The sequence below is a fragment of the Odocoileus virginianus genome, chromosome 15, assembly GCF_023699985.2.
Source record: "Odocoileus virginianus isolate 20LAN1187 ecotype Illinois chromosome 15, Ovbor_1.2, whole genome shotgun sequence".
Lineage (NCBI taxonomy): Eukaryota > Metazoa > Chordata > Mammalia > Artiodactyla > Cervidae > Odocoileus > Odocoileus virginianus.
The window spans coordinates 2,585,978-2,613,056 of record NC_069688.1 but is presented as its reverse complement, the minus strand read 5'-3'; the positions used below and the strand labels follow the sequence as shown (position 1 = coordinate 2,613,056).

At 48.6% G+C, this 27,079-nt stretch overlaps 1 protein-coding gene across 1 annotated transcript in view; it reads right to left on the bottom strand.

Moving 5' to 3' along the window:
* The window catches only part of COL22A1 (collagen type XXII alpha 1 chain), a 197,316-nt gene that overhangs the window by 101,878 nt on the left and 68,359 nt on the right, over positions 1-27,079 (bottom strand). The window contains exons 16-22 of the mRNA XM_070476953.1: positions 23,341-23,394; positions 22,679-22,723; positions 21,024-21,068; positions 20,735-20,764; positions 20,406-20,459; positions 13,288-13,341; positions 4,082-4,135 (exon numbers count right to left, since the gene is read on the bottom strand). Coding sequence (XP_070333054.1) covers positions 4,082-4,135; positions 13,288-13,341; positions 20,406-20,459; positions 20,735-20,764; positions 21,024-21,068; positions 22,679-22,723; positions 23,341-23,394 — 336 coding nt within the window. The remainder of the gene's footprint in view (positions 1-4,081; positions 4,136-13,287; positions 13,342-20,405; positions 20,460-20,734; positions 20,765-21,023; positions 21,069-22,678; positions 22,724-23,340; positions 23,395-27,079) is intronic.

Sequence of the window (27,079 nt, the reverse complement as noted above, 5' to 3'; positions counted from 1 at the left end):
AGAATGGGGGTGTGGGGCAGGAGACAGGGCTCCGGGAAGGCGCGGGGCACAGCGGTGGGAGGGGGGGCTGCTGGGAAGCGGCCGGGACCTGGCTTTAGAAGTGGAGAAGCAACACAAGAGCGGGTTTGACTCGGCTGTAATAGCGTTTGGAAGGAGAAGCTGACAAGACTCGACAGCAGGTCAGGTGTGTGGACTGAAGGGGCAAGAAGAGACCGGGGTCACCAGAACAAGGGGACCCGTGACGGCGCCCTGCGCTGCGGTGGGGACGCAGCGGGTGAGCGTGTCGGGGTGGAGCGGACACCGGCTGTGTTTTCAGTGAGTGAGTGAGGCACTGGGTGGAGATGCCCGCGAGCTCGGGGAGTGGAGGCTGCAGGCGTAAACACAGAGGGAGAGGGTGATGATAAAAAGAGGAGGGCCTCACACCATCCGATGAATGAAGGTGTGTGAAACCAGCTCAGCTCACGCTCTTCTCTTCTTACCATCAATGTGAAAATGCTGCTCGCTCAGTCATGCCCAACTCTCTGTGACCCCATGGACTGTAGCCCTCCAGGTTCCTCTGTCTACGGAATTCTCTAGGCAAGAATACTGGAGCGAGATGCCATTCCTTTCTCCAGGAGATCGTCCCGACCCAGGGGTAAAACTCTGGGTTCTGGGGTTCTATAGAGTCTGGAAACAGATTCTCTATCATCTGAGCCACCACGGAAGCCAGTATCTAAATAACCAATTCACCTAATTATTAAAGAGAATGACAAATTAGCCAATAGATCTAAATGTTAACAACAAAATCACTGTTTTAATTATTATGAATAAAAACAACTGAGTAACGACTCTATCAATTAACCAATAAGCCTAAGTATTATTAATGCAATGTTTTATCCTTCTCGGGACGATGGTGACTGCACACAGCGTGCTCAGTGATTACAGCAGTGACGTGTAAATAACCAATTAACCTAATTCAGCATTAATGATAACGGAAAGGCAAATAACTATTCCTAATAACCACCTCATTCCAACTGGAATAGATTTATGAAATTGGATGGAATCTGAAAATTACTTGCATAATTAGCACGTAGTCACACTTCCTGCACAACTTGAAAATGTTTGTTTTCAGAGGTTGTTCATGATCGTGAGTCCTCTTCCTTCATGATGGTGAGTCCTCCTCCAGGACACAGCTCCAGGGGCACAAGGATTGCCCCCCCCTTTAGGGGAGGGGGCCTGAGAAACTCAGTCCTCTGGGGTTGGCCCCTCCCCTGGCTGTGTTCCCACCCACTCAAGGGTCTGCCAGTCATGCTGACCTCAATACCTTCGCATAAACAGTTGTCCAGACCAGACACAAATTCCCACTTTTTCCTAAAAGACTGCCAGGACACAGGAGCCACCACCCAGAATGTGTGTACTGAGCCTGAAACATTCTAGCAGGTGAATGTTTTCATCATGATAAAATGCACCAAAAGCATCTTCCAGAAGGCCAGCTGCCCTGGGGCTTGGCTCACCCTGAGGCTGGCTCTTCCTGTTAAAAGCAAAGCTAACTAAACTCTAAGCTCCATTTCTTTTGGGGGCTTCCCTACTGGCTCAAATGGTAAAGAATCCACCTGCAATGCAGGAGACCCTGGTTCGATTCCTGGGTCGGGAAGATCCCCTGGAGGGAGGGACTGGCTACCCACTTCAGTATTCTTCCCTGGATAATCCCACAGAGAGAGGAGCCTGGCGAGCTATAGTCCATGGGGTCGCAAAGAGTCAGACAGGACTGAGAGACTAACACTTTCATTTTCACTTCTCCATTTCTTTGGATTGGAAATGGGATAAGCCTCCTTTTCTCACAGGTGGTTGTAAAGAACAAACACAATTGTATACCAACACAGGGAGAGCGTCTGACAAGAGCAGAAACTGAACAGACAGATCCTCGGCCTTCTCGTCAGACCAGGAAGCCCAGGAACTTACTTTCTGCTCTGACAGAATCAACCCAGATTTTCCAGATCAGCTCAGGGACCCTCCTCTGGGCCCAAGAGGCTGATGACCTGTCCCCCAGAACCAGAGCCCTGACTGCCCCTCTCCCAGGTCTTAGCTCGGAGGACCGTCCCTCTCTCGCCATCTCTCCCTGCCTCCGTCACATCTGGCTCCTCTAGGCACGGACAGAGGCTGCTAGGTTCCCCTTCCCAGGGCTGCACCCGCACACAGTGGGGGTTCGGTGAACACCTGCTGAATGATTGACGAACAAACATACGGATGGCAAGCAGGAGAAAACTGGCCAGGCCCAGGGCAGGTGGGTGTGTGGGTGAGTTAGGGAGAGTGAGTTACGGAGCTGGGCAGGGATCCAGCAGGGAAACACTGCTCTTGGCATGGGCATGGTGGGCTTGAATGCAGCTTTGCATCAGTGGGGTGGTGATCCAATGCAGGGAGCTAGGTGGTACCTATCATACACTCTACACCATCTGGTTCTGAACCAGTAACATCCCTGAGTTTATCAGGTTGCCCCATTTCTGGCAAAATCCCTCCCCTGGGAAAGCTGATCCTATTTGTGTCTACAGCATCCAGCTCGAGGCCTGGCACTCAGTAAAGATTTTGTTGAAGGGAAAAGGGCTAACAAAATTTAAAACAAAACAAAAAAATATATTTTTCAGGGTATCCAAGAAAACAGTGATAGGGGAAAACCTCTGTAACTTAAAGCATTTTGATGGAGCTGTATTTATGGTGAATTTTTGAAATACACAAGCTTTGCTCACAGGAAATAAAGTCATAAAACAAATGCAAAAACATTCTTTATCTTGCACTATTAACATCAAAATGTCACAGTGAGTGTGGCATCTTTAGAAGACCATGAATAATGGCTGGTTTTACAGCCCCTTATCCTGTGTTACAGCCTGATTGGCACGCGAGGGAATGATGAAGCCTGAGGTTTGCGTGCGGGGTGCCCTGCACACACTTCATAGAGTGGAAAAAGCCCATCTGGAAGTGTGGTCAGCAGCGTGCCCTGGGGGGTGCCTCCCAGACGTTAAAGGACAGCGTGGCTGCCATCACAGAGCTGGGTGTGGAGGAGGTGTGGCCGGGAACAAGTGGGCGCCAGAGCTGATCCCTGACTGCAGCGGGGAGCCAGCAGACAAGGCCGGATCGAGCCCGCCTGCCTGCTGCGGCTACAGAGCCAGAGGACGGGACAGCGCCTCGCCCGGGGCTCACTGTGCCCTCACTGGGACCCCGGCACCTGGGCCACAGCCCCACACCTTCCGCTGAAATCATCACCCTGTTTTGTTTTTATTGGCATTTGCAACAAATGACAAAGCCAAAGTTCAGAAGGGACTTGCTCAAGACGCTGCAGCCAGCAAATGGCCGAGGCTGGGACCCTAAGCTCCTAACCTCCGCCTCCCTAACTGTGATCCCCCCAGTGCTTCCAGGAATTTACCGACCCTGATCCCAGGAAGACTGGGGCTGGGGGTCGGTGGCGAGCTTCGGTGCAATTAGCAAAGAGACCACAAAGTGAGGTGTGACCACTACCAGTGCTGAGTGCCCTGTTCTGTCTACACTGAGGTGTGTGTCGGGGGGAGGGCGTCACAGTGACTGAATTTATAGGAAAGGGTGACTGAGTGGGGTCAGGGCCCAGGTGGCCTGGGATGGGGGAGGGGTCTCCCGAGCAGCAGGTGAGCCCCAGCGAGTCTGTGTATCGGGGAGTCGCACCCCCACCTGGTCTGTGAAATGGGGAGGGTGACCTTGAGCCTGCCCACCTGCCGGGGTGGCTGAAGGGGTCCATGGGGGGCCACAGGGACGGCACACGTGAGACCACGGCGGAGTAGGGAGTTGGACCAGCCCGGGGCCAGAGGACACTGCACCAGGAAGGAGTCTGAATGCTGGGGGGGAGGAGGGGAGGGGAGGAGGTCTGCCCTCCTCCAGGCCTACCCCAAGAGACTGAATAGCCATTCTCCCAGCACCTGAGGGGGTTAGGCAGGGAGGGCATTGTTTTTAATGCTCTGATGAGTATTGCTCAGACTCATGAAAGGGTCTGATTACAACCTGAGAACTGCTACCCTGTCATTTCCTTAATCAGAGAAAGCAGTGTGGCTAAAGAAGGGGATTGGAAGACAGTAGTTACCTGCTGCCCCAGCAAGCCAGGGACTCCAGGAGGACCCGCCTCACCTTTCTTTCCCTGAAGACAAAAAGAAGAAGCCAGGATTAACAGGCAGCCCACACCCAGAGCCCGTCTAATGACACGTCTGGAGGAAACCCCTGACAACAGACTGTCCCCCTCGAGACACCCTGCAAGGAGGCAGAGTTGGGTCGGGGGGGAGTCTGGGGCCAGGAAGCCTCCCCTTTGGATGTCAGCGCTGCACCGTGGATGACTTTGGCAACACATGGCCCCACATTTTAAAAAGTACCACAAGGCTTACCTGAGAAAAATGCCCTTGTCCTGCCCTGTGCCACTCATTCCCTTTCCTAGACAATAACTAATCCTACCAAGTGTTGGTTGATCTTTCCAGAGGCACTTTGTTTAGGCAAGCTTTGCACAGGCGCGCACACACACACACACACACACACACACACATGCACATATGCAAATGTGCCCACACATGCACACACATCCTCTCCCTCTATCCCTTTTTTCTTTAGAAACTATGGCATAACATTCAATCTGCTGATAAACTGCTTTATTTCACTTAAGGATTTAACCCGGATGCCTTCTGAGTCAGCACGTGGGGAGCAGCTCCATTCTTTCTCACAGCTACAGACCTTTCACCACGAGGATTAAAAGGTGATGCATCTCAACTCTGGGCAGGCACGTCACGTGGGCCATTTCTGCGCTTCTGCCGTTAGGATCCGTGCTACTCTGCATGACCCAGGCCAGTCGTCCCAGTGGGGGTGTGACCATTAAGCCTCGGAGTCTATCCATCTGGACAGGGGTGAGGTGTGTGCTGGCGAGTCCTCATGACACACAGCGTGTAGCTTAACATACATGGACGTGGACGATGGAAGGCCCGCCTGTCTGCTTTCTTCCTTATAGTCATCCTCACAAGATCAGAGCAGTGCAACGAGAAATGAAAGGAAGGCATGACTCTGAATCAGAACCGCATTCCTCGAGCACCTGCTCTGGGTACCTGCTCTGTGTCAAACCCTCTTCGGGGGTTTCCTGTATTTTCCCTGTGTCTCCACTCTGTAGGAAGCCCCTCGCTCTGGGATGCAGGTGCTCTCAGTCCCCCTGGGAGGCCTGGACACTGAGGTTCAGAGTCAAGTCTCAGCGGTGACCCAGCTAGAACCTGATGAGGTTAAGATCCAGCCCCAGGGGTGTGTGTGCGGGGCCTGTACACGTGACTCTTACTTCCCAGGGCTCTGACGATGAGATCATTGCGACGAAGCGTCTCTAACAGTATGTTGGATCCCAGAAGCTGGATGACATCAGCATCTCCTCTCGTCCTTAAACTGAACCCCCCTCTCTCTGCACCTGCACACTCGGGTTTGTCCCCATGCACTGCCCACTCCCAGAGGGAAGGTGTCTTTACGACCGCGGACTGTGCCAGCCCAGCCCTCTGACCTGCCCTTTCAGTCTGGCGTCTGGTGGTCCTGCTCCTAGCCCTAAGCCACAGCTCACGTGCACTGCTTAGCTTGGCCCCAAAGATCCCAAGGACTTGGCCTGCCAAGCCACCTCTGTCTGTAGGACCCACGCTCCATCTCAACTTGTCAAAGTCCTACACCAATCCAGTATCTCCTCTTTCATGAAGTCCCAGCAATAATGAGAAACATTGGCAAAATAGGGCGAAAACATATTTGAGACAGATTCCCAGGTGTCATTCAAGAACTCAGGAGTTAGAATTGCCAGGGGTGGGGCATGGAGCTCTAAGTAAGTGACTATGAGGACTTGGTCACTCACTGTGATCAAAGAGGGCTTTGATTTTTTCTTTTCCCAAGCCCCTTCCTCTGCAATATTGTAAGAAAGAGTTCTAAACCTAACGTAGATGAGGACAGGCAAGCCATTTAACTTGCTGAGTCTTAGTTTCTTCATGTGGAAAATTATAATCATTGTAATTATGTGAAAAGACAATAGTAGAAGAAATAATTCAATATTTGAGAAAATGATTTAAAAAGCATAAAAGAGCATCTTGCAAATGTAATAGATAGTTATGAGGATGAGAAGGAAGGTGATGGTGACTGAAGAAGAAATGCTAATAGCAGAATTCTGGCCCTTTTGAGTCCTTAAGTGCGTGAGAGACCACATGTCAAGCAGATCTGGCTTCAAAACCACTACCTGTGAAGAACGCTGCAAAGATTAAATAAGATAATGTCCACAAAGTGTGCAGCACAGGATCTGACATTAAGAAGTACCTAGTGGTGATGGTGGAGGTGGTGGTGATGATGGTGGTCGTGATGGCAGCAGTGACTGCAATGATGGTGAATATGCTGATGATGGTGTTGATGGCAGAGGTGATACGGGTGGTCGTGGCAGAGGTGATGATGGTGGTGATGGTGGGAATGATGGTGGTGATGATAGTGGGGGTGATGGTGGTGGTGGTGAATATGATAATGATGGTGTTGATGGTGGGGATGATGGTGGTGGTGATCATGCTGATAATGCTGATGGTGGTGGTGCTGGAAATGGTGGTGGTGGTGCTGATACTGTTATTGGTGCTGATGGTACTGGTGGTGGTGGTGCTGATACTGTTATTGGTGCTGATGGTACTGGTGGTGGTGGTGCTGATACTATTATTAGTGTTGATATTACTGATGGTGGTGGTGCTGATACTGTTATTGGTGCTGATGGTACTGGTGGTAGCAATGATGATAATGGTATTGGTGCTGATGGTAATGGTGGTGGCGATGATACTGTTATTAGTGTTGATGGTACTGGTGGTGGTGGTGCTGATACTGTTATTGGTGCTGATGGTACTGGTGGTGGCGATGATACTGTTATTAGTGTTGATGGTACTGGTGGTGGTGCTGCTGATACTGTTATTGGTGCTGATGGTAAAGTCACTGGTGGAGGCAGCAGCACTAGTCGTGGTGGATGTAGCAGCAGCTATGTGTCCTCTGCATTCTGGACCTATACTTGGGTGTGGGGATTTCAGAAGTGCTGGCCAGTGCAAGCTATGCATCAATAAAGAACCATTCATTCACAATAGGCCTGTTCCCTGTCATTTTTTCTTCTCTTTTAAATTGCCACCTGACACATTGTTTGGATAAATGTCTGTGGTTTATCAAGGAGGGCAGAGTTCTCAAGCTATTCTGGATGTCTGGATGCTGAGCAAGACCACTATTTCCAAGGCCACCTGTCTGCCTGTAGAAGAGAGAAGTCTATAAATTGAAAAGAGCATCTCCTTCCCAGGCAGGATGAGTTAACACGGCCACGTGTGGGACCATTATCAGATAGAAAGATTGCTTGTGCAAGTGATTCTAATCTGAGCCATGTGGTCCTTCTGCTCCGTTCCTGCTCTCCATGCCTCCAAATGTCAAACATGATTATTTTCTATGGGTGAGAGCTGAGTCCAGGTGCTCAGGGAAAACCTAGAGTGTCCTGAAATAAACCTGGCTCTGTGCCATGACAGGAATCAAACAGTAGCCTGTGATCCAAACAATGCTGTTACCATCTGGTAACAGGTCAGGGAAAGGCAAGAAAAAAGGCTTTAAAAATTGAAAACTAAAACAAATTCAACTCAGGTTGCTACCGACAAAAAATTTCTCATGCTTCTCTCTCTTAGATCTACCAGAAATTGGAGCTGATGGGCCTGACTACTTTCAGCTACATGAGACCGTTGGCTTCAAGGGCAGCAGTCAGAGATGCAAGTGACGGGTGCTCAGTGCATCCGCCGGGACAGGTGCTTCCAGCTACTAAGAGGTCCGGGTGCTATCAGCTACTAAGAGTTCTGTGACCCCATGGACTGCAGCCTGCTAGGCTTCTCCATCCATGGAATTCTCCAGGCAAGAATACTGCAGTGGGTTGCCATTCCCTTCTCTAGGGGATCTTTCCCACCCAGAGATCGAACCTGGGTATCCTGCATTGCAGGCAAATTCCTTACCATCTGAGCCACCAGGGAAGTCCACTAAGAGGTCCTACATCTCTCCAAAGCTTCCACTGAAAAGCCTGTTAATGTCCAGCTTAGAATTCTGGTGTGTCTGTGGACACACACACATACACACCCCATCCTAAAGCAAAGGCAGGAACGGTAGGATCCAGGATGCCCTGAGTTCTAATCCCTGCCTCCTCGTTTGTAATCTGCGTGCTGCTGCGTAATCTGCGTACACCTTCAAGTCCTCATTTGCAGAATGGAATTGAAGCTGCCAGACCTCATAGGATCCTTGTGAGAATTAAGTGCAAATCATGTGTTCAAACAACAAAGGAACAAACAGCTAAATGCCTGCTATGCAATGACTCAACCAAAGTTACCTCCTTCCTATCTTATACTAGAGTTATACACATGTATGGATAGATTCTGTTTTTAAAATTGTTTTTAAAGCAACTGACACAATCAGGCCCACCATAAGACACTTGGGGATCACTCCATCTCTAGTAAGAAAGAGAGCATAACACTTGATAGTATCACTTCTTCAGGTCTCACCTCTTGGTAAGAGAGGAAAGAAGCCAGAAAATACTGATAAAATGATCAGAGGAACCAAAGAGACTGTCCCCAGCTTGTGGGAGGAGCCCTGAGTGACCTGAGCAAGGAGGTCATTTAATATTTCTGGACATTAAATTTCTCACCATCAATCTCAGAGACTCTCTCCACCATGATGAATCTCCAGTTTAGACATTTCAAATTAGACATTGTTTAAATGCCTGGCAACATGGAATTCTCTTAAGTAAATCTTCCCACCCCCACCACCTTGTTTTTATCCAAAGGGGAAAGAAGATACCTAGGCTATTTCAGATGGGGCTAGGACCACAGAGCAAGATACAAGCCAGGTAAAAGGTACAGAAGGAACCAAGTTTTCTTCTTTAAAACTGGACATTCTAGACACACAGATGACTAATGGGTACATGGAAAGGCGCTCAACATCCCCAACCATCAGGGAGACGTAAATCAAGACCACAATTTAGATGTGACGTCACATGTGTTAGAATGGCTATTACCAAAAAGATAAAGAACAAAAGTGCTGGTGAGGGTGTGGAGAAAAGGGAAGCCCACTGCTGGTGGGAATGAAGATCGGTGCAGCCTCTGTGGAAAACAATATGAAGGTAGCTAAAAAAAAAAAAAGAAGAAGAAGAAGATCCAGCAACCTCAATTCTGAGTATTTATCCAAAGGAATGAAAAACTAACTTGAAAAGACATATGCACCCCATGTTCAATGCAGCATTATTTACAGCGGACAAGACATGGAAGGTCCCCATGTGCCCGAGGATGTAACAATGGATAAAGAATAGTATCATAGTATTACACATGCAATAGAATAGTATCATAAAAAGATGGAAACCATGCTATTTGCAACAACACGGATGAATCTTGAAGGCACTATGCCAAGTGAAATACATCAGACAGATAAAGACAAGTACCTTACGATCTCACCTATAATACGGAATCTAAAACAAAATTGAACTCACAGGTACAGAGAACAGATTGGTGGTTGTCAGAGAAGAGCGGGTAGGTGGGGGGTGAAATGGGTAAAGGTGGTAAAAGGGATAAAAATAGAGCTGGAATTCTCTGTGGAAGGTCAGAACCCAGGTGACCAGATGGCTAGTCCTGGGTCCTGTCCTGCCCACATCACCTAGGTGTGCCCGCTGCCCAACTGCAGCACTCATGCCTGATCCATGAGCCTTTCACTCTTGCAACCCTGATTCTATCTGATGCTCACTAGTGACATTATGCTGCTGTTGAGTTGCTACATCGTGTCCGACTCTTTGTGACCCCATGAACTGCAAACTGTCAGGATCCCCTGTCCTCCACTATCTCCCGGAGTTTGCTCAGGTTCATGCCCATTGCATCGGCGATGCCATCCAACCACCTGATCCTCTGCCACCCCCTTCTCCTGCCCTCACTCTTTCCCAGCATCAGAGTCTTTTCAAACAAGGTGGCTCTTCACATCAGGTGGCCAAAGTGTTGGAGCTTCAACTTCAGCATCAGTCCTTTCAACAAATATTCAGGATTGATTTCCTTTAGGACTGACTGGCTGGATCTCCTTGCAGTCCAAGGGACTCTCAAGAGTCTTCTCCAGCAGCACAGTTCAAAAGCATCAATTCTTTAATGCTCAGCTTTCTTTATAGTCCAACTCTCACATCCATACATGACTACTGAAAAAAGCTTTGACTAAATGGACCTTTGTTGGCAAGGTGATGTCTCTGCTTTTTAATATGTGGTCTAGGTTTGTCATAGCTTTCTTTCCAAGGGGCAAGCATCTATAAATTTCATCTTACAATGACATTATACATTTAGGCATATTTTACGCACTTATAGATGCTTTTATTTTCATGTACATATATATATATATTTATAAATGTGAGGCATTCCTCTAAGTGCTACAAACACAAAAATAATGTTCTCACAGACTTACATTTTAGTGAAGGAAAACAAAAATAAACGGATTCTCAAATAAGAAAAATACAAGTTGTCTACAGCAAATGAAAATAGGCTGGTGTGAGAGTGACAGGATGTCTATCTGGGGAGGATGATTAGGGCACAAGAGAATATCCTTGGGAAAACCTTAGCCTCGTGGAAGCGCCTGTGTGTCCAGCTGCCTCAGTGGCCTGGAGCCAGGCCGCCTCCACTCCGGAACGTTCTGGGCTCAGAGGCTCTGCAGCGCTGCCAGCTCCAGCTAAGAGCGCTCCCCTGACCACCCTCTCCCCAGTTCCTGGTTCTGATGAGCACGAGGAAATCAGAACCTCAGACATGCTTGAGCACCTCCTTTTTCTTTTTCTGACAGCATAGTATTCTTTATTAAAATATCAAGGTCTGCTAACTTAAAAAACATGACATTTAAAAGAGCATATCTGTCCAGATTCACAAAAAAGAGAAAAGTCTCTAAGTACACTTGATCTTTGCATTCATCACTGTTTTTAACAGTCTGCTCTAATTGCCAATCTTTATTTCTTTGTCTTTTAAATGGAGGATAATTGCCTTAAAACATTGCAGTGGTCTCTGCTGTACATTAATGCGGATCAGTCATGACTCTCTATATAATTTATATATATAAATACAAGTTTATATTTATAAATATAAATTTATTTTTATAAATTTATAAAATTATATAAAAACACATTTTTGAGCCCCCCTCCCCTCTCATCCCACCCTTTAGGTCATCACGAGCACCAGGCTGGGCTCCTGGTGCTATCAGGGGGCTGTGCTAACAGCTTCCTGCTAGTCTTCTCCTTTACACACGATCGTGTACACACGTGCATGCTACTTTCCCCATGTGTCCTAGGACTGATGAACCTATCCACAGAGAAGAAATGCAGACCCAGACCCGGAGAACGGACGTGTGGACACGGCTGGAGAAGGAGAGGGTGTGACAGAGAACCTCCTCTACCTCCGTCTAAGGCAGGAACCCAGCCACGCAGTGAGTGCCCAACACCCCTCCTCCGCCGGCAGGGGGCAGCGGGATGAGACAGGTATGGAGACGCGGATGGGGAAGGGGGTGCCCGGCTCCGACCTCCCCTCCCTTTCACGTCCTCATTGTGGAAAAAGAGCAGCTTTGTCCAAAATGAATGTGTTCGCCTCACCGGGGATTACGCTGTCTGCCTGTTGCTAATCTCTAAAGTAAAGAGCCTGGATCCCTTTCCTCAAGCCATGTTTTAGTCTCGGGGTCTCAGTCCCAGGTCCCTGTGGCTCATCTCTGTCTCCTCTCTCCCCCATCACAGCCTGAGTGCTGACCCTAGGAGCTCTTTAGAGCGACGCTTCAGTGGACGCTGATGAGGCAGGTCACCCGCGGCAAGGGGAGGGATAAGGCTGTGAGCGAGTTGTCACCCTGTCTCAGGCCCCCCTGACTCAGCCAGAGGCGACAGAACAGGAAGCCGCCTCCCAGCCACACCGACATCGGCCGCCGTCTCTGCCGCGTGTCCACAGGAAAGGCCGCCGACGAGCAGTGCCCACGGGATGGAGCACTTCAAGTCAGTGACACTGCATGGCCAGGGTCCCCAAGGACATGCGTGGTCATCACCCCCTGCTCCCCCGCGGATGCAGGGAGAGACAGGCGCCCTCCTTTGGGCCCCTGGCACATGCTCTATAACACTCTCGCCACCCTGCCCTGTGACTCCAGTTGCAAAAAGAAAGCAACAACGCCTAGAGATGATTGTGCTGAGTGAAGGAAGTCAGAGAAGGACAAGCCCCACTTCATATCATTTAGACGTGGAATCTAAAACATGACACAAATAAACCAGCTACGAACCAGACTCATGGACATTTAGAACAGACTTTGGTTTCCAAGGGGTGGAGGAAGGGGCAGAGTAAACATCTGAGATCAGCAGATGCAAACTGCTAATAAACACACAGGACGGATAAACAACAAGTCCCGGCCGTATAGCACAGGGACCTATACCCAACGGCCTGGGATAAGCCATGATGGAAAAGAATATTAAAAAGGAACGCATATATGTGCATGTTTGAGTCACTCTGCTATATAACAGAAACTAACACGACATTGTAGATCAACTAGACTTGAATAATTGTTTTAAAAAAAACCGTGATGCTCCAGGATTAGAGCCGGAGGTCAGGAAATGGGCGCTGAGTGTTCAGGCTGTGCGAAGCCCCCTGCTGGGAGCTGAGGGCCCAGAGCCGAGGGCCGGCCCGAGTCTCCGGTGGTGGGGGCACCAAGGTGGGCAGCCAGCTCAGATGCGCTACAACACCTTCTAGCTACATACAGGAGCCAAACCTGTAAGGCGTGTACAATCCAGACAAAAGGAAAAGGGGCGCTATATTAAGTTAAATGAAACACCGTAAGAAGTTATGAGATTCAAAAATCATACGGATTCTTCACTCAAGAGTAGCTAAGAGCCTATGAGGAGACCTCTATTATCTAGTGGCTACTTTTTCTTATTCTCTCCTCAAGGCTTAGCTCAAGCATCACCTCTTTCAGGAGGCCCTGGCTGGCCCCCAGCTTGGGTCAGTACTCTCAGGACTGAGTGTCCCCTGATCACACAGAGATGTGAGTTTCTATATACACGACTCATGGAAAACCACAGACACGTCTGCAGGAGATGAGCCAGGAGCCAGCTCGAGGCTGAGCACACGGCGCATCCTCAGCCACTGTCAATGAACTCAGCTAACCCTTCAATCTGCTTCCAGTATTCATCTCGAGCTCAGGAGACACTACCTCCTCTGTGTGAGCAGCTAAAATAGGGGGTCGTATGGTTGACCTGGGGCACCAGGAAAGAAACAGTTTACTTACTCGGAGACCTTGCAAACCGGGAGGGCCATCCTTGCCTTCTGGACCCATCAGACCCTTTAGGAGAAAGAGAAAGGGGAAAAAAACAACAGAGATGGATCATGGTAAACACACAGTGAACAGCACAGGATATACTTTGTCTGGACACTCTCATTGGATAGGAAAATACCACCCCATTCAAATGGGGAACCTGGGAGGTCGGGGGGGGGAGAAAAAGAACATCTTATTCCCTCAAATCTATAACACTTCAACACGTGCACCTATGTGATGTAATTAAGAGTGACTGAAAACCAAGTCGTAGGCACCATCGTTCACACTCTAAAGACGAGTACAGTGAGGACCAAACGCCCGGCCTTGGTGCTCCGCGTCAAGCGCACACAAGACAGCGTCCGGAACCCAAGTGTCTTTACTCTAAGCCTGGTGCCTTTCTCGCTGTGTCTTGCTGGCTGGGCAAGGACGGGCTTGGGCTATCTGACCCTCCATCCACAGTAATATCCAAAATGCCTGTCTGGATAAATAAATGAAATTGTCTAAGGACGATGAATTTCCACTGAGCGAGGAAAACTGGCACAGGAAGGGGTCATGCTGAACTAAAGTCCTGCCCTCTAACCCCTCACGATGTATCTCCCGCCTGATCTCAGACAAGTACACTGGGCATCCTTGAACCTCAGTCAGCTCATCTCCAACGTGAGGATAATATACCTTCTACTGAGTGGCCGTGAGGACAATGTGAGGAATGGGTACAACAGGCCCTGACACATACCCGGATCTCCTGACAGCACCCTGGTTTATACTCACATGCATAATGACATCGCCGAGAACACGGCATGAGATGTGGATCGGAAAATGAAACGTTCAGCTCTGAGACCCTATCACCAACTTTATCAGTGAATTTGGGCCAACAACTCCCTCTCTGCACTTCAGTGTCCTCGTTTTCAGTAACAATGTTGTTGCTGTTGTTCACTCAATCATGTCTAGCTCTCTGTAGCCTCATGGACTGCAGCTTGCGAGCTCCCCGTCCATGGGATTTCCCAGGCAAGAATGCTGGAGTGGGCTGCCATTTCTGTCTCCAGAGGATCTTCCCGACCCGGGGATTGAACCTGTGTCTCCTATGTCTCCTGCATTGGCAAGCAGGGGATTATTTACCCCCTGAACCTGGGAAGCGAGTCTGTGACTGTCATACAAACAGCTATTATTGCCACATTTTGCCTAACTATTAAGTGATAGAACTGTATTGAGGTTTAAGGTCTTTTCTCTTAATAACACCATTAAAACGAACATATGCCTGTACCAACTATAGTAATTAAAGGTTTAAATATCCCTTTCTCACAAGGATTATTCCAGTGAGATCAGGGCACACTTCAAGGGAAGGCCCTGCAGAGGTGAGTCTTCATGAGGCATCAAGAAATGTCTCGCATTTGATCTGCCCAGCTGGCCCTTCTTTATTACATTCAATCAAACATTGATGCAACTACCAGAACCTGTTTCATCTTGGGGAAAGGATGAAAGATGCACTCCTCCTCAGTGACTCCCAGCATCCAGATGCGGAATGCTGCATGCTGTTTCCACTGAGAGAATGGGATGCACTTTCCGCTCTCTGGGATTGCTTGTCACAAACTCAAAGTTTTCCCTTCTCAACAGAAGCTGCTGAAGCCAAGCTTTTGCTCTCATTCAGTCTAATGAATACTTAGGGAGCCACTGCTCTGCAGAAGGCCCTGGGCCAGGTGCTGCTGGGGATTCAGAAAAGCCAGAAATAACAACTGATCTCTGTATTGGGCTTAATAAGGCTTCCTAGAGCAGTGCTTCCTACAATCACCCGTTTAACTCTCACAGCACATTAAGGTAGGAGGTGACATCGATGATGATGATTTCCAAATCAGGAAAACAGAGAGGATAAGATGGTACAGTGATGTCATCAAGACCCAAAGCTACTCAGTGGATGAACTGGGACATGAAACCAATGCTCTGGGGCTCCTAACCCCAAGTGTCTTCCATGGCCATAGTGCTCCTTATGAGCTCAAATTGGAATCAGGTCTCACTTTGACATCCCTCTTAAATACTTGCTGTGGGTCACTCCTCCAGAAGCATATATTAAGTTCCCACCATGTGATAAACTGTGGATTTGAGAGATGGGAGAGATACTGGCCCTGGCCTTAAGAATCTCACACTCTAGGCCTTTCATCACTGTTCCTCATGTTTCACAAGGTCTTTAGGTAGGCTATTGGCTATTTGAACTCCTTCCAAGGGAACTTCATCACCAACACCATGCACTGTACTCAATCCCATTCTGTCAAGAGCATCTAGCCCTGAAACCCTCTTCAGGACCCCGGACAGCTCCACTGAACTGCAGGGGTGCAGTAGTCTAGTATTTGCAAGAACCATGGGTTCAGGACCCTCTCCTTATTCTAGAAAATGGCCCGCAGGAATGACAAAAAACACTTGAATCCTCATTACAAGTGTCAACTCACAATTATTTCTTCTTCACACTCTTTTCACTAAACTATGAAATCAGTCCATGTGCTTTCATCCCTGCATCTCCAGCCTTAAATATTTCACTTGATATAAATTAAAGCACATGACCAAAATGTTTGCGGTTTCTTCCTTCCCTCCCTCATTTATCAAATTTTACATACAAGGGAAAACTGCCATTAGTACATCACAGACCCCTGAATGAGAGCTCAAGCAGGCTGCCTTGGGAATAAGCAGGCCTGGGCATTGTTACCTTCTTAATGCTCAGTGGGAACCGGGAGGTTAACTCACTCTGCTCTGGGCAACTTGGAGGAGGTACTGCTGCACTGTGCACTCAGGGGCGAAAAGAGCATGGGCTAGACTGTCAGATGGATCTAGGTTCAAATCTCAGTCTTGCTTTTAAGGTATGTGACTTTGTGCAAGCTACTTACTTATCAGTTCAGTTCAGTCGCTCAGTCGTGTCTGACTCTTTGCGACTCAATGAATCGCAGCACGCCAGGCCTCCCTGTCCATCACCAACTCCCAGAGTTTACCCAAATTCATGTCCATCAGGTCAGTGATGCCATCCAGCCATCTCATCCTCTGTTATCCCCTTTTCTTCCTGCCCCCAATCCCTCACAGCATTAGGGTCTTTTCCAGTGAGTCAACTCTTCACATGAGGAGGCCAAAGTATTGGCGTTTGAGCTTCAGCATCAGTCCTTCCAATGAACACCCAGGACTGATAAAGGATGGACTGGTTGGATCTCCTTGCAGTCCAAGGGATTCTCAAGAGTCTTCTCCAACACCACAGTTCAAAAGCATCAATTCTTCAGCACTCAGCTTTCTTCACTGTCCAACTCTCACAGCCACACGTGACTACTGGAAAAAACATAGCCTTGACTAGATGGACCTTTGTTGGCAAAGTAATGTCTCTGCTTTTAAATATGCTATCTAGGTTGGTCATAACTTTCCTTCCAAAGAGTAAGGGTCTTTTAATTTCATGGTTGCAATCACCATCTGCAGTGATCTTGGAGCCAAAAAAAATAAAGTCTGACACTGCTTCTACTGTTTCTCCATCTATTTCCCATGAAGTGATGAGATCTAGATGCCATGATCTTAGTTTTCTGAATGTTGAGCTTTAAGCCAACTTTTTCACTCTCCTCCTTCACTTTAATCAAGAGGCTTTTTAGTTCCTCTTCACTTTCTGCCATAAGGGTGGTGTCATCTGCATATCTGAGGTTATTTATATTTCTCCCAGCAATCTTGATTCCAGCTTGTGTTTCTTCCAGCCCAGCATTTCTCATGATGTACTCTGCATATAAGTTAAATAAGCACAGTGACAATATACAGCCTTGACATACTCCTTTTCCTATTTGGAACCAGTCTGTTGTTCCATGTCCAGTTCTAACTGTTGCTTCCTAACCTGCATATAGGTTTCTCAAGAGGCAGGTCAGGTGGTCTGGTATTCCCATCTCCTTCAGAATTTTCCACAGTTTATTGTGATCCACACAGTCAAAGGCTTTGGCATAGTCAATAAAGCAGAAATAGATGTTTTTCTGGAACTCTCTTGCTTTTTCGATGATCCAGTGGATGTTGGTAATTTGATCTCTGGTTCCTCTACCTTTTCTAAAACCAGCTTGAACATCTGTAAGTCTTTTTTGCTGACTGTATAGAGCTTCTCCATCTTTGGCTGCAAAGAATATAACCAATTTGATTGCGGTGTCAACCATCTGGTGATGTCCATGTGTAAAGTCTTCTCTTGTGTTGTTGGAAGAGGGTGTTTGCTATGACCAGTGCTTTCTCTTGGCAAAACTCTATTAGCCTTTGCCCTGCTTCATTCCGTACTCCAAGGCCATATTTGCCTGTTACTCCAGGTGTTTCCTGACTTCCTACTTTTGCATTCCAGTCCCCTGTAATGAAAATGACATCTTTTTTGGGTGTTAGTTCTAAAAGGTCTTGTAGGTCTTCATAGAACTGTTCAACTTCAGCTTCTTCAGCGTTACTGGTTAGGGCATAGGCTTGGATTGCCGTGATATTGAATGGTTTGCCTTGGAAACGAACAGAGATCATTCTGTCATTTTTGAGACTGCATCCAAGTACTGCATTTTGGACTCTTTTGTTGACCATGATGGCTACTCCATTTCTTCTAAGGGATTCCTGCCCACAGTAGTAGATATAATGGTCATCTGAGTTAAATTCACCCATTCCAGTCCATCTTAGTTCGCTTATTCCTAGAATTTTGACGTTCACTCTTGCCATCTCCTGTTCGACCACTTCCAATTTGTCTTGATTCATGGACCTAACATTTCAGGTTCCTATGCAATATTGCTCTTTACAGCATTGGACCTTGCTTCTATCACCAGTCCCATCCACAACTGGGTATTGTTTTTGTTTTGGCTCCATCCCTTCATTCTTTCTGGAGCTATTTCTCCACTGATCTCCAGTAGCACATTGGATACCTACCAACCTGGGAAGTTCCTCTTTCAGTATCCTATCATTTTGCCTTTTCATACTGTTCATGGGGTTCTCAAGGCAGGAATACTGAAGTGGTTTCCCATTCCCTTCTCCAGTGGACTGCATTCTGTCAGACCTCTCCACCATGACCCATCCATCTTGGGTGGCCCCACATGGCATGGCTTAGTTTCACTAATTAAAAAAAACTTCACCCTTCCAAACTTACTATGCATATGTTTGCATACAAGATGTACTACAACACAGATGATCAATACTTGCCAATTACTGATCTGCACACTATATTACCCATGTTATCTACTTAAAATCTCTCAACATACTGACAATGGTGGAGAGATTTGGAAATCATGTCTCAGAAGGGTTTAAGCAAGGTATCTAAGGTTATAGAGACAGAAGGGAAGTTATTCTAACCTGAATTTTTTGATGTGAACTTTTTCTAATTATACTGGAATTAAACATCTTCTCAATTCTAAAGGAAATCAACCCTGAATGTTCACTGGAAGGACTGATGCTGAAGCTCCAATACTTTGGCCACCTGGTGAGAAGAGCCAACTCATTGGAAAAGATCCTGATGCTGGGAAAAATTAAGGGCAAGAGTGGGAGGAGGTGACAGAAAACGAGATAGTTGGATGGCATCATCAAATCAAAGGACATGAGTCTGAGAAAACTCTGGGAAGATGGTGAAAGACAGGGAAGCCTGGCATGCTGCAGTCCATGGGGTCGCAAAGAGTCAGACACGACTGAGTGCCTGAATAACAGCAAAAGACATCTTCTAAGTTTCTTCTAGTTTTAACCCAGCAAAAATATGCATATTTATCCTAATGAGGAATGGGCTTTACTGTAAGTCTGAGTATAATCTGATTTATTATAAATCTGATTTACTTTAAATATGATCTATGGGCATTTCAAAATAAGATTTATTTCCTTCAATGAAATAGTCACTTGAAAGAAGCAGAAGTATGTTAGCAAAAGGGACCTGATTCAACCACCGACATGTGAAATTGACTGATTCCTATTCATTATCCTTAGTATCTGAACTCACATAAAAAATGATCACAGAGTCCCTTTGAATGGCCTCTTCCCAAATGGTTATTCTTAACATTAAATTCTTAACAGAGGGAAAAACCAAAGGCTGAAGTGTTCCAAGTCACTTCAGAGTCAATATTAATTAGAACCAAGCAAAAAGCAAATGTGCATTGGAAATGATTCAACTGGCGTTGAAGTGCCCAATGTTTTATTCTATTTTATCTGAAAGGAAGCTAAAACACCAGACTGAGCACCAGTCTGGGCCTGGGGACTCTGGAGGCAGGCTGCTGGGCTTTGACCCCAGGTCCAAAGTTGCTAATGCCTGACTCGTGCCCACTGATTTCAGTCTTCAAGGCCCAGCGTCTCCTGTGCTAGATGCTGAGAACAACCCCTATCACTCTAGGTGATGGGATGACCCATGTTCATCACAGCACTGTTTATAATAGCCAGGACATGGAAGCAACTTAGATGCCCATCAGCAGACGAATGGATAAGGAAGCTGTGGTACATATACACCATGGAATATTATTCAGCCATTAAAAAGAATTCATTTGAATCAGTTCTAATGAGATGGATGAAACTGGAGCCCATTATACAGAGTGAAGTAAGCCAGAAAGATAAAGAATATTACAGCATACTAACACATATATATGGAATTTAGAAAGATGGTAATGATAACCCTATATGCAAAACAGAAAAAGAGACACAGATGTACAGAACAGACTTTTGGACTCTGTGGGAGAAGGTGAGGGTGGGATGTTTCAAGAGAACAACATCGAAACATGTATATTATCTATAGTGAAACAGATCACCAGCCCAGGTTGGATGCATGAGACAAGTGCTTGGGCCTGGTGCACTGGGAAGACCCAGAGGGATTGGGTCGAGAGGGAGGTGGGAGGGGGGATCGGGATGGGGAATACATGTAAATCCATGGCTGATTCATGTCAATGTATGACAAAACCCACTACAATGTTGTAAAGTGATTAGCCTCCAACTAGTAAAAATAAATGAAAAATGAATAAATAAAATGATTATTCCTAAAAAAAAAAAAAAAAAAAGGTGATGGGATGAGCCTCTGAAATAATGCTGCACTGAGCAGCGAGAATGGCCACGATTTTGCAGACTCAGAGGTGTTCAAAGCGGACCCCAGGCTGGGGGGGTGGGGGATGACTTACCGGAGCGCCTGGTGGCCCAGGTGGGCCCTGGTGACCCCGTGGTCCGGGGGCTCCCTGGTAACACAAGCCAAACACGAATTAGCCATGAGGCCCCCTCCTCATGTTCCAGGCCTCCAACCAGGACCCTCTGCCGACTGTCTTCTTCCCGAGTTCCCGGCAGGGACGCAGAGACACTGGTGGGAACCAGCATTCCTGGCGGATAGTCAATCCGACCCGTCTCTGAGGGGCTCCACCTGAGCTCAGCAAGCAGTCTAGCCCCCACGCTGGTGGCCTTTCTATCTCTACCACCACCTGGGGCCCCACGGCAAGAGAACCCACAGCCCGCTTACCTGCTCGCCCTTCAGGCCCTCTCTCAGCACCTGGGGGACAAACCAGACGTCAGAAAGCTGGTGGCCTCTTCCCAACAAGCACCCTCACTCCACTCCATGGGGAGCATTTGTACAGCCCTTTCTGACTTTTCTCTGATTTTATCCCATTTTCAGTGTTCAAGAGCCTCAGAGCCAGCTCATGTCATCAGAAGAGTTCCACCTTGTTCTCAGAGGCAACAACTCTCCCAACTACACAATCTGATCAGGGTCCGAGTCCGGGATTTTAACCTCTAGGGGCTGCACCACTTACCACAGAGCCTGGAACCCCAGGGGGGCCTGCAGGACCCGCGGCACCCTGCGGAGAAATGACAGACATTTCATTATAGGGAACTGTTGTGATTTTGAGCTATGGCCCCAGTGACTGTTTCAAATTACAAAGCAGCCAAGATCTGTCCCAGTAACATTCCTTCAACATGAGTTGAGAGTCACTGTATCATCACCCAAGAACCTCTGGTTTCTAGACTCTTCCAATAAATGCTCCAAATCACACCATGGCCCTTGGACCTTGTCTTCCCACTTCTGCTGCATTCATCATAATAAGCAATGAAAACTCAGCTATCGCCCAATCAGGAGGGGCCAAACACCTCTATAAATGGGGGGGGGGGGGTTGGAATTTATAATTCACACACACACACACACACACACACTCAGTAGTGGGAAAGAGCTGTCACCTAGATCCAAACTTTAAGAACCATCCCCTCTTAGTGACTTGAAATAAGCCACTTATTTTAGGATTTAGCATCCTCAGTGTCAAGAAAACTGCAAGAATACATTAAAATCCTGACACCAGGATAACAGAACAATATAAATCTCAACTCTAAAAATATTTAGACAGAATAATTAGGCAAGAACTGAAGTTCAAGTGAGCAAGTCTGGAAGAGATCAACCTTCTCCAGCCCTCACTGCTAAAGAGAGGCTTTCTCAGCCCACAGGTGTCTTATTTATTTATAACTATACCCTGTTTCTGGAAGGAGTCAGAGCAGCCTTTTTCTTTTCCTTTATTTTCAGCATGTGCTGGGAGGGCATCTGAGTCGGGCAGCGACCTTGACCTGCGCTCTGCAGGGAGGCGCTGAGCGCATGCAAGCATCTCTGGTCCAGCCCTCCTCACTTTAGCCGGGTTCCCCCCACTGCCCCACCTCTCTCCTAGCTGTTCTCAGACCCAAAGTCTGATGTCCTTCTTAAGGGTCTAAGCATCTGAAAGAAACTTTCTCTTGTACTAAATGCAGGGCTAGGTCTCATCACCCCTCCTGCTATAAATCCAGAGCACAGCATGCCTTCTCCATTTCCTTTGTGACCCTGAAGGCCTTTCAAGGCTCTCATCTTCATACATTTTCATAGCACTTCACAATTTTACATGCAGTTCTTTGCATTACAGAAATCCTAAGCACTAAATTCAGTGAGTTAATAAGCTTTGTTGTGAAGATGTTCCAACATAGATGACCAGCAGGATGAGATGCAACCTCTATTTTACATATGAAATACCCAGCACATTCTCAGAATTATAATTCTGGCTTAAAAAAAAAAAGTAAATGCTGCAAAGGAGAGAAGGAGAAAGAGGAAAAGGAGTTTGTAAGATTTTTTTGGATTTGTTCCTACTCTGCCTTAGCCCGAAAAGCCATTTAAGAAGCACAATATTTTTAATATGTCCAGATGTTATATAATGGGTTATTTTCATTTGTTTTTTAGATGGATTTTTATTTCCCCAAATAGAAAATAATGTTTAAATACAATAACCAGAAGTTTCTTGTAGGCTGAGTTCTAATGCACAATTCACCACCTCTGTCTGCACTTTGTTCCCAGAACTCCAGCACAGACACCCCCCAAAACACAGGCCTCGATTTGTTCCAGGGAGCAGCTCCACACCTGCTCGTCAGGGGCCATCTCCCACCCCAGCACCTGGCTTACCTTCTGTCCCTGGGGCCCTGGCTCGCCGGGAGGACCGGGTCTTCCCTAGAGAGAGAACAACACGGGGTCCGTCAGGGCAGTGAGTGGAGAAGGCAGGGCTGACGGCAACACGCCTCCAGATCTGTTCCTGGCCTTTTCCCCAGAAGGTTCCCTCGACAAGTTTTCTCAGACTGCACGTGTCACTATAAAGTTAACCCAGGCCCACATCTCCATGGGGTGCCCTTTGAACTTACAGATGTATCTCACAGAACACCCGTTATCAGGACATTAAGAGTTCTGTTAATTTGCACAGCTTCATATTGTTGCCTCTATCTATTTAATACAGACCCTAATTTACTCAACTTGTTTCTTATTTATGAGCATCTGGGCTGTCTGTAATCTTTTAGTCTTGGGGCCAGGACTGCAATTCACGCATCACTTTGAACACACGCACATCACCTGTGGTCTTTCCATTAACGACCAGCTGCCGTGTAACCAAGGTTAGACCAGTTTTAAAGCGGTGTGCTCTCTGGGATCCCTCCACTCTGGTGTGGAGGAGTCCGTGAGCAGCAAGCTGGGGGCCGGTCACTAAGCCTCCCGGAGCCCCCGGCCGAGCAGGACACGGACTGAAGCCCGCGGGCCCTATGGGCCGACCCAGGCCCCACCCTGGCCTGCCCACCTACCTGCTCACCAGTCTCTCCCGGCTTCCCAGGGAACCCGTCCAGGCCTCGCTCCCCCTGGCAAACGAAGGAAAGTGAGATGAACAACAGAGGGACAGGCCCAGGGTCAGTGTCACAGGGACGAGGACCAGCAAAGGCACTCAGTGGTCAGCTGTGCTCTGCTCTCCACCAGGCACCTGGGGAGAGCCCCCCAAACACACACACAACAGAGAGACACAACAGACACACACACAGCAGGAGAGAGCCCCCCAAACACACACACAACAGAGAGACACAACAGACACACACACAGCAGGAGAGAGCCCCCCAAACACACACACTCACACACACAACAGACACACACACACCAGGAGGGAGCCCCCCAAACACACACACAACAGAGAGACACAACAGACACACACACAGCACGAGAGAGCCCCCCAAACACACACACAACAGAGAGACACAACAGACACACACACAGCAGGAGAGAGCCCCCCAAACACACACACAACAGAGAGACACAACAGACACACACACAGCACGAGAGAGCCCCCCAAACACACACACTCACACACACAACAGACACACACACACCAGGAGGGAGCCCCCCAAACACACACACAACAGAGAGACACAACAGACACACACACAGCACGAGAGAGCCCCCCAAACACACACACAACAGAGAGACACAACAGACACACACACAGCACGAGAGAGCCCCCCAAACACACACACAACAGAGAGACACAACAGACACACACACAGCACGAGAGAGCCCCCCAAACACACACACTCACACACACAACAGACACACACACAGCAGGAGAGAGCCCCCCAAACACACACACTCACACACACAACAGACACACACACACCAGGAGGGAGCCCCCCAAACACACACACAACAGAGAGACACAACAGACACACACACAGCACGAGAGAGCCCCCCAAACACACACACAACAGAGAGACACAACAGACACACACACAGCACGAGAGAGCCCCCCAAACACACACACAACAGAGAGACACAACAGACACACACACAGCACGAGAGAGCCCCCCAAACACACACACTCACACACACAACAGACACACACACAGCAGGAGAGAGCCCCCCAAACACACACACTCACACACACAACAGACACAACAGACACACACAGACACACACACACCGGGAGAGAGCCCCCCAAACACACACACAACAGAGACACAACAGACACACACATAGCAGGAGAGAGCCCCCCAAACACACACACTCACACACACACACAACAGACACACACACACCAGGAGGGAGCCCCCCAAACACACATGCACACACACACACCAGGAGAGAAACAGATACACACGCACAGAGCAGCCTGGCCTCTAAGTGTATTGGGGGTCAGGGAGCACAAGACAAAGGTCAGAGAGGCCAGAAGCTGCAGTGAGGCCCCAGAGGTGCTGCCAGTGGGGCTGAGGTGAGACTCGGGCTGCTGAGCCCGAAGCTGGTGCTCCAAGGCCCGGGTTTCCATCCCCAGACAGGGCTGGACCCCAGGGCGTCCCCCCTGGGACTGCAGGAGCTCACCGCCACATCCCCCCGCCAAAGCTGTCCAGGGGCACGCCCTTCCGGACAGAGCAGGGGCTGCTGTGTCCAGCTCCTGGCCCCCAGGGAGTGGGCGCCCCTCTTTGTGACTGAGTAGACCCACTGTACACTCTGCTGACTGTCCCGAGCCCAGCGGCCTATGGACAACCCATTCGGGCCTCACTGCCCCTCAGTCACTAGGAGGTCCTTGTGCCAATGGAGCCTGCACACCTCGTGCCTGGCAAGCAATTTCTGGAAGATGCTGAAAGCAAGGCTGGCCCGCCTGCCCCATGCCCGCAGAGAAGGTCCTGACAGGCGCTGGCAGAGCTGGGCTCGGTGGTGGGCGGGCGGGTACTGGCTCTCTCTGGCTGCACGCCATGTCTGGGAGGCCAGGCAGTGGGATGAGCCTGTCTCGAGGGGAGACAGAAACTTCCTTTTTGCTGATTTAAGAAATTTAAGAGGTTCGCGAGAAAATAAACTGTTCTAATACTCATCAGATATAAGAACTGGAATGGAGCCCAAGAGATCATGCAGCCCAAGCGTTTGGTTTGACAGATGGGAAGACAGAGGTGCAGAGAAGGAACCAGCTCCCCCCAGAGTTGCCGAGAACATTGTCAAGGGAGCTGGAGATCAGATTCAAAGCGGAGCTCTGCGCGCTCAGGTTATGCCTCCCTGCCAATCCTCTACGCCTTGCTGTTTCTCCTCTGCCTCTCCCCTTCTCCGTCTCCCACCCTCCATAAATACGGCCTCTGTTGCCAGCACTGCTCTAAGCATTTTACAAACATTAAGTCATTTAACCCTCATAGCAGCCTTACATAACAGCTACTCTCTACATTGAGGAGACTTGAGACTCAGAGGTGAAATCAACTCTCCAAAGGTCACACCGCTTGCAGGCCCCAGAGCCGTGCCTGAAACCCAGGCAAGCTGGCTCTGGAATCACCATGGAGGGCTTCCTCCGGGCCACGCTGTAGACGGAGGCTGACGGCCAATGGCTGGACTTCCTCTCCAGGGCCTGCCCTGCAGGTGACCCCTTGCTCCCCCAGCTTCCCTGCCAGGTGGCGGCCACAGGGCGCTGGGCTGTGGCTCAGCCCGCCTGCCATGTCTGTTCTCCAAACCCTGCCTGCTCCCAGGGGGGAGCCTCCAAATCGGACCCTTGTCCCCCCATGCACTAGGGCTGCTCATCAAGCCTGTGCCTGGACCTCACTCACCCAAAGGGTCACTTTCCCGTCCCCACCTTGTACAGGGGGAGCAGAGGGCCGCAGAGAGGTGCTCCACCCAAAACCACGCACGGAGCCACGAGAACTCTCTTCAGAGAACCGAGACACCAGTCCCAACCACCACGGGGCAAGGGATTCCACTGTTGGACCCACAGTGATGAGACTGTGATATCTGACCAAACAGAAACCACGCTTTGGGGCCTGAGGTGAGGGGCGTCACCCTGGCTCTTGCCCCCCTCCTTCCGAGGAGCCTTTTGGGGACCCACAGGGCCACACGCTTCCTGAGTCATACGACACATTCTTTCCTTTGACCACAGTCTCCCTTCTAAGGGAGCGGCCAGAGGAAACCATCCTAAGTTGGGAAAAATAAATAAATAAAGGCATTGGTGTGAAAATGTTCACCAAAGCAGTATTTTTTAATCATGACAAACTGGAAACAATCCTCACTGATCAATAACAGGGGGATGAGCACACAAATCATGGTCTATTCACGCACGGGGACGCTGTGCAGACATTTAAGATAAATCATAGGGGTCTACAGCAGCACAGGGCAGGGCAGATGCTACCCAGAGGAAGAGGAAACACGGCGGGATGCAAAGCAGAACACGTCACGTGTGACGGTGTAGGAAGACGTTGGGAAAAAAAACAATGAAAGATGTCGGAGACACAGGAGTGAGTCTTGCAAGAAATCGAGAAATGAGCCATAGTGGTCACTGCAGCTGCAGTGGGATGGTGCCATTACAGGCTGGTTTTTTTTTTTGTCCTGTTTCCAAATACGTGTGTGTGTGTGTGTTAAGTTGCTTGAAGTAAAGTTACATTTCTTAATAATTTAGACATTTTCTATAAATGAGAGAAACATGTACTCCAGGAAGACGGAACAGGGCAGGTGCTGAAAAGGGGGCTGGAACCCGGCTAAGTGTGAGAGCCAATTTCCAGCTCTTGATCTGAAGGAGCCCAGTGAGCGGATGGG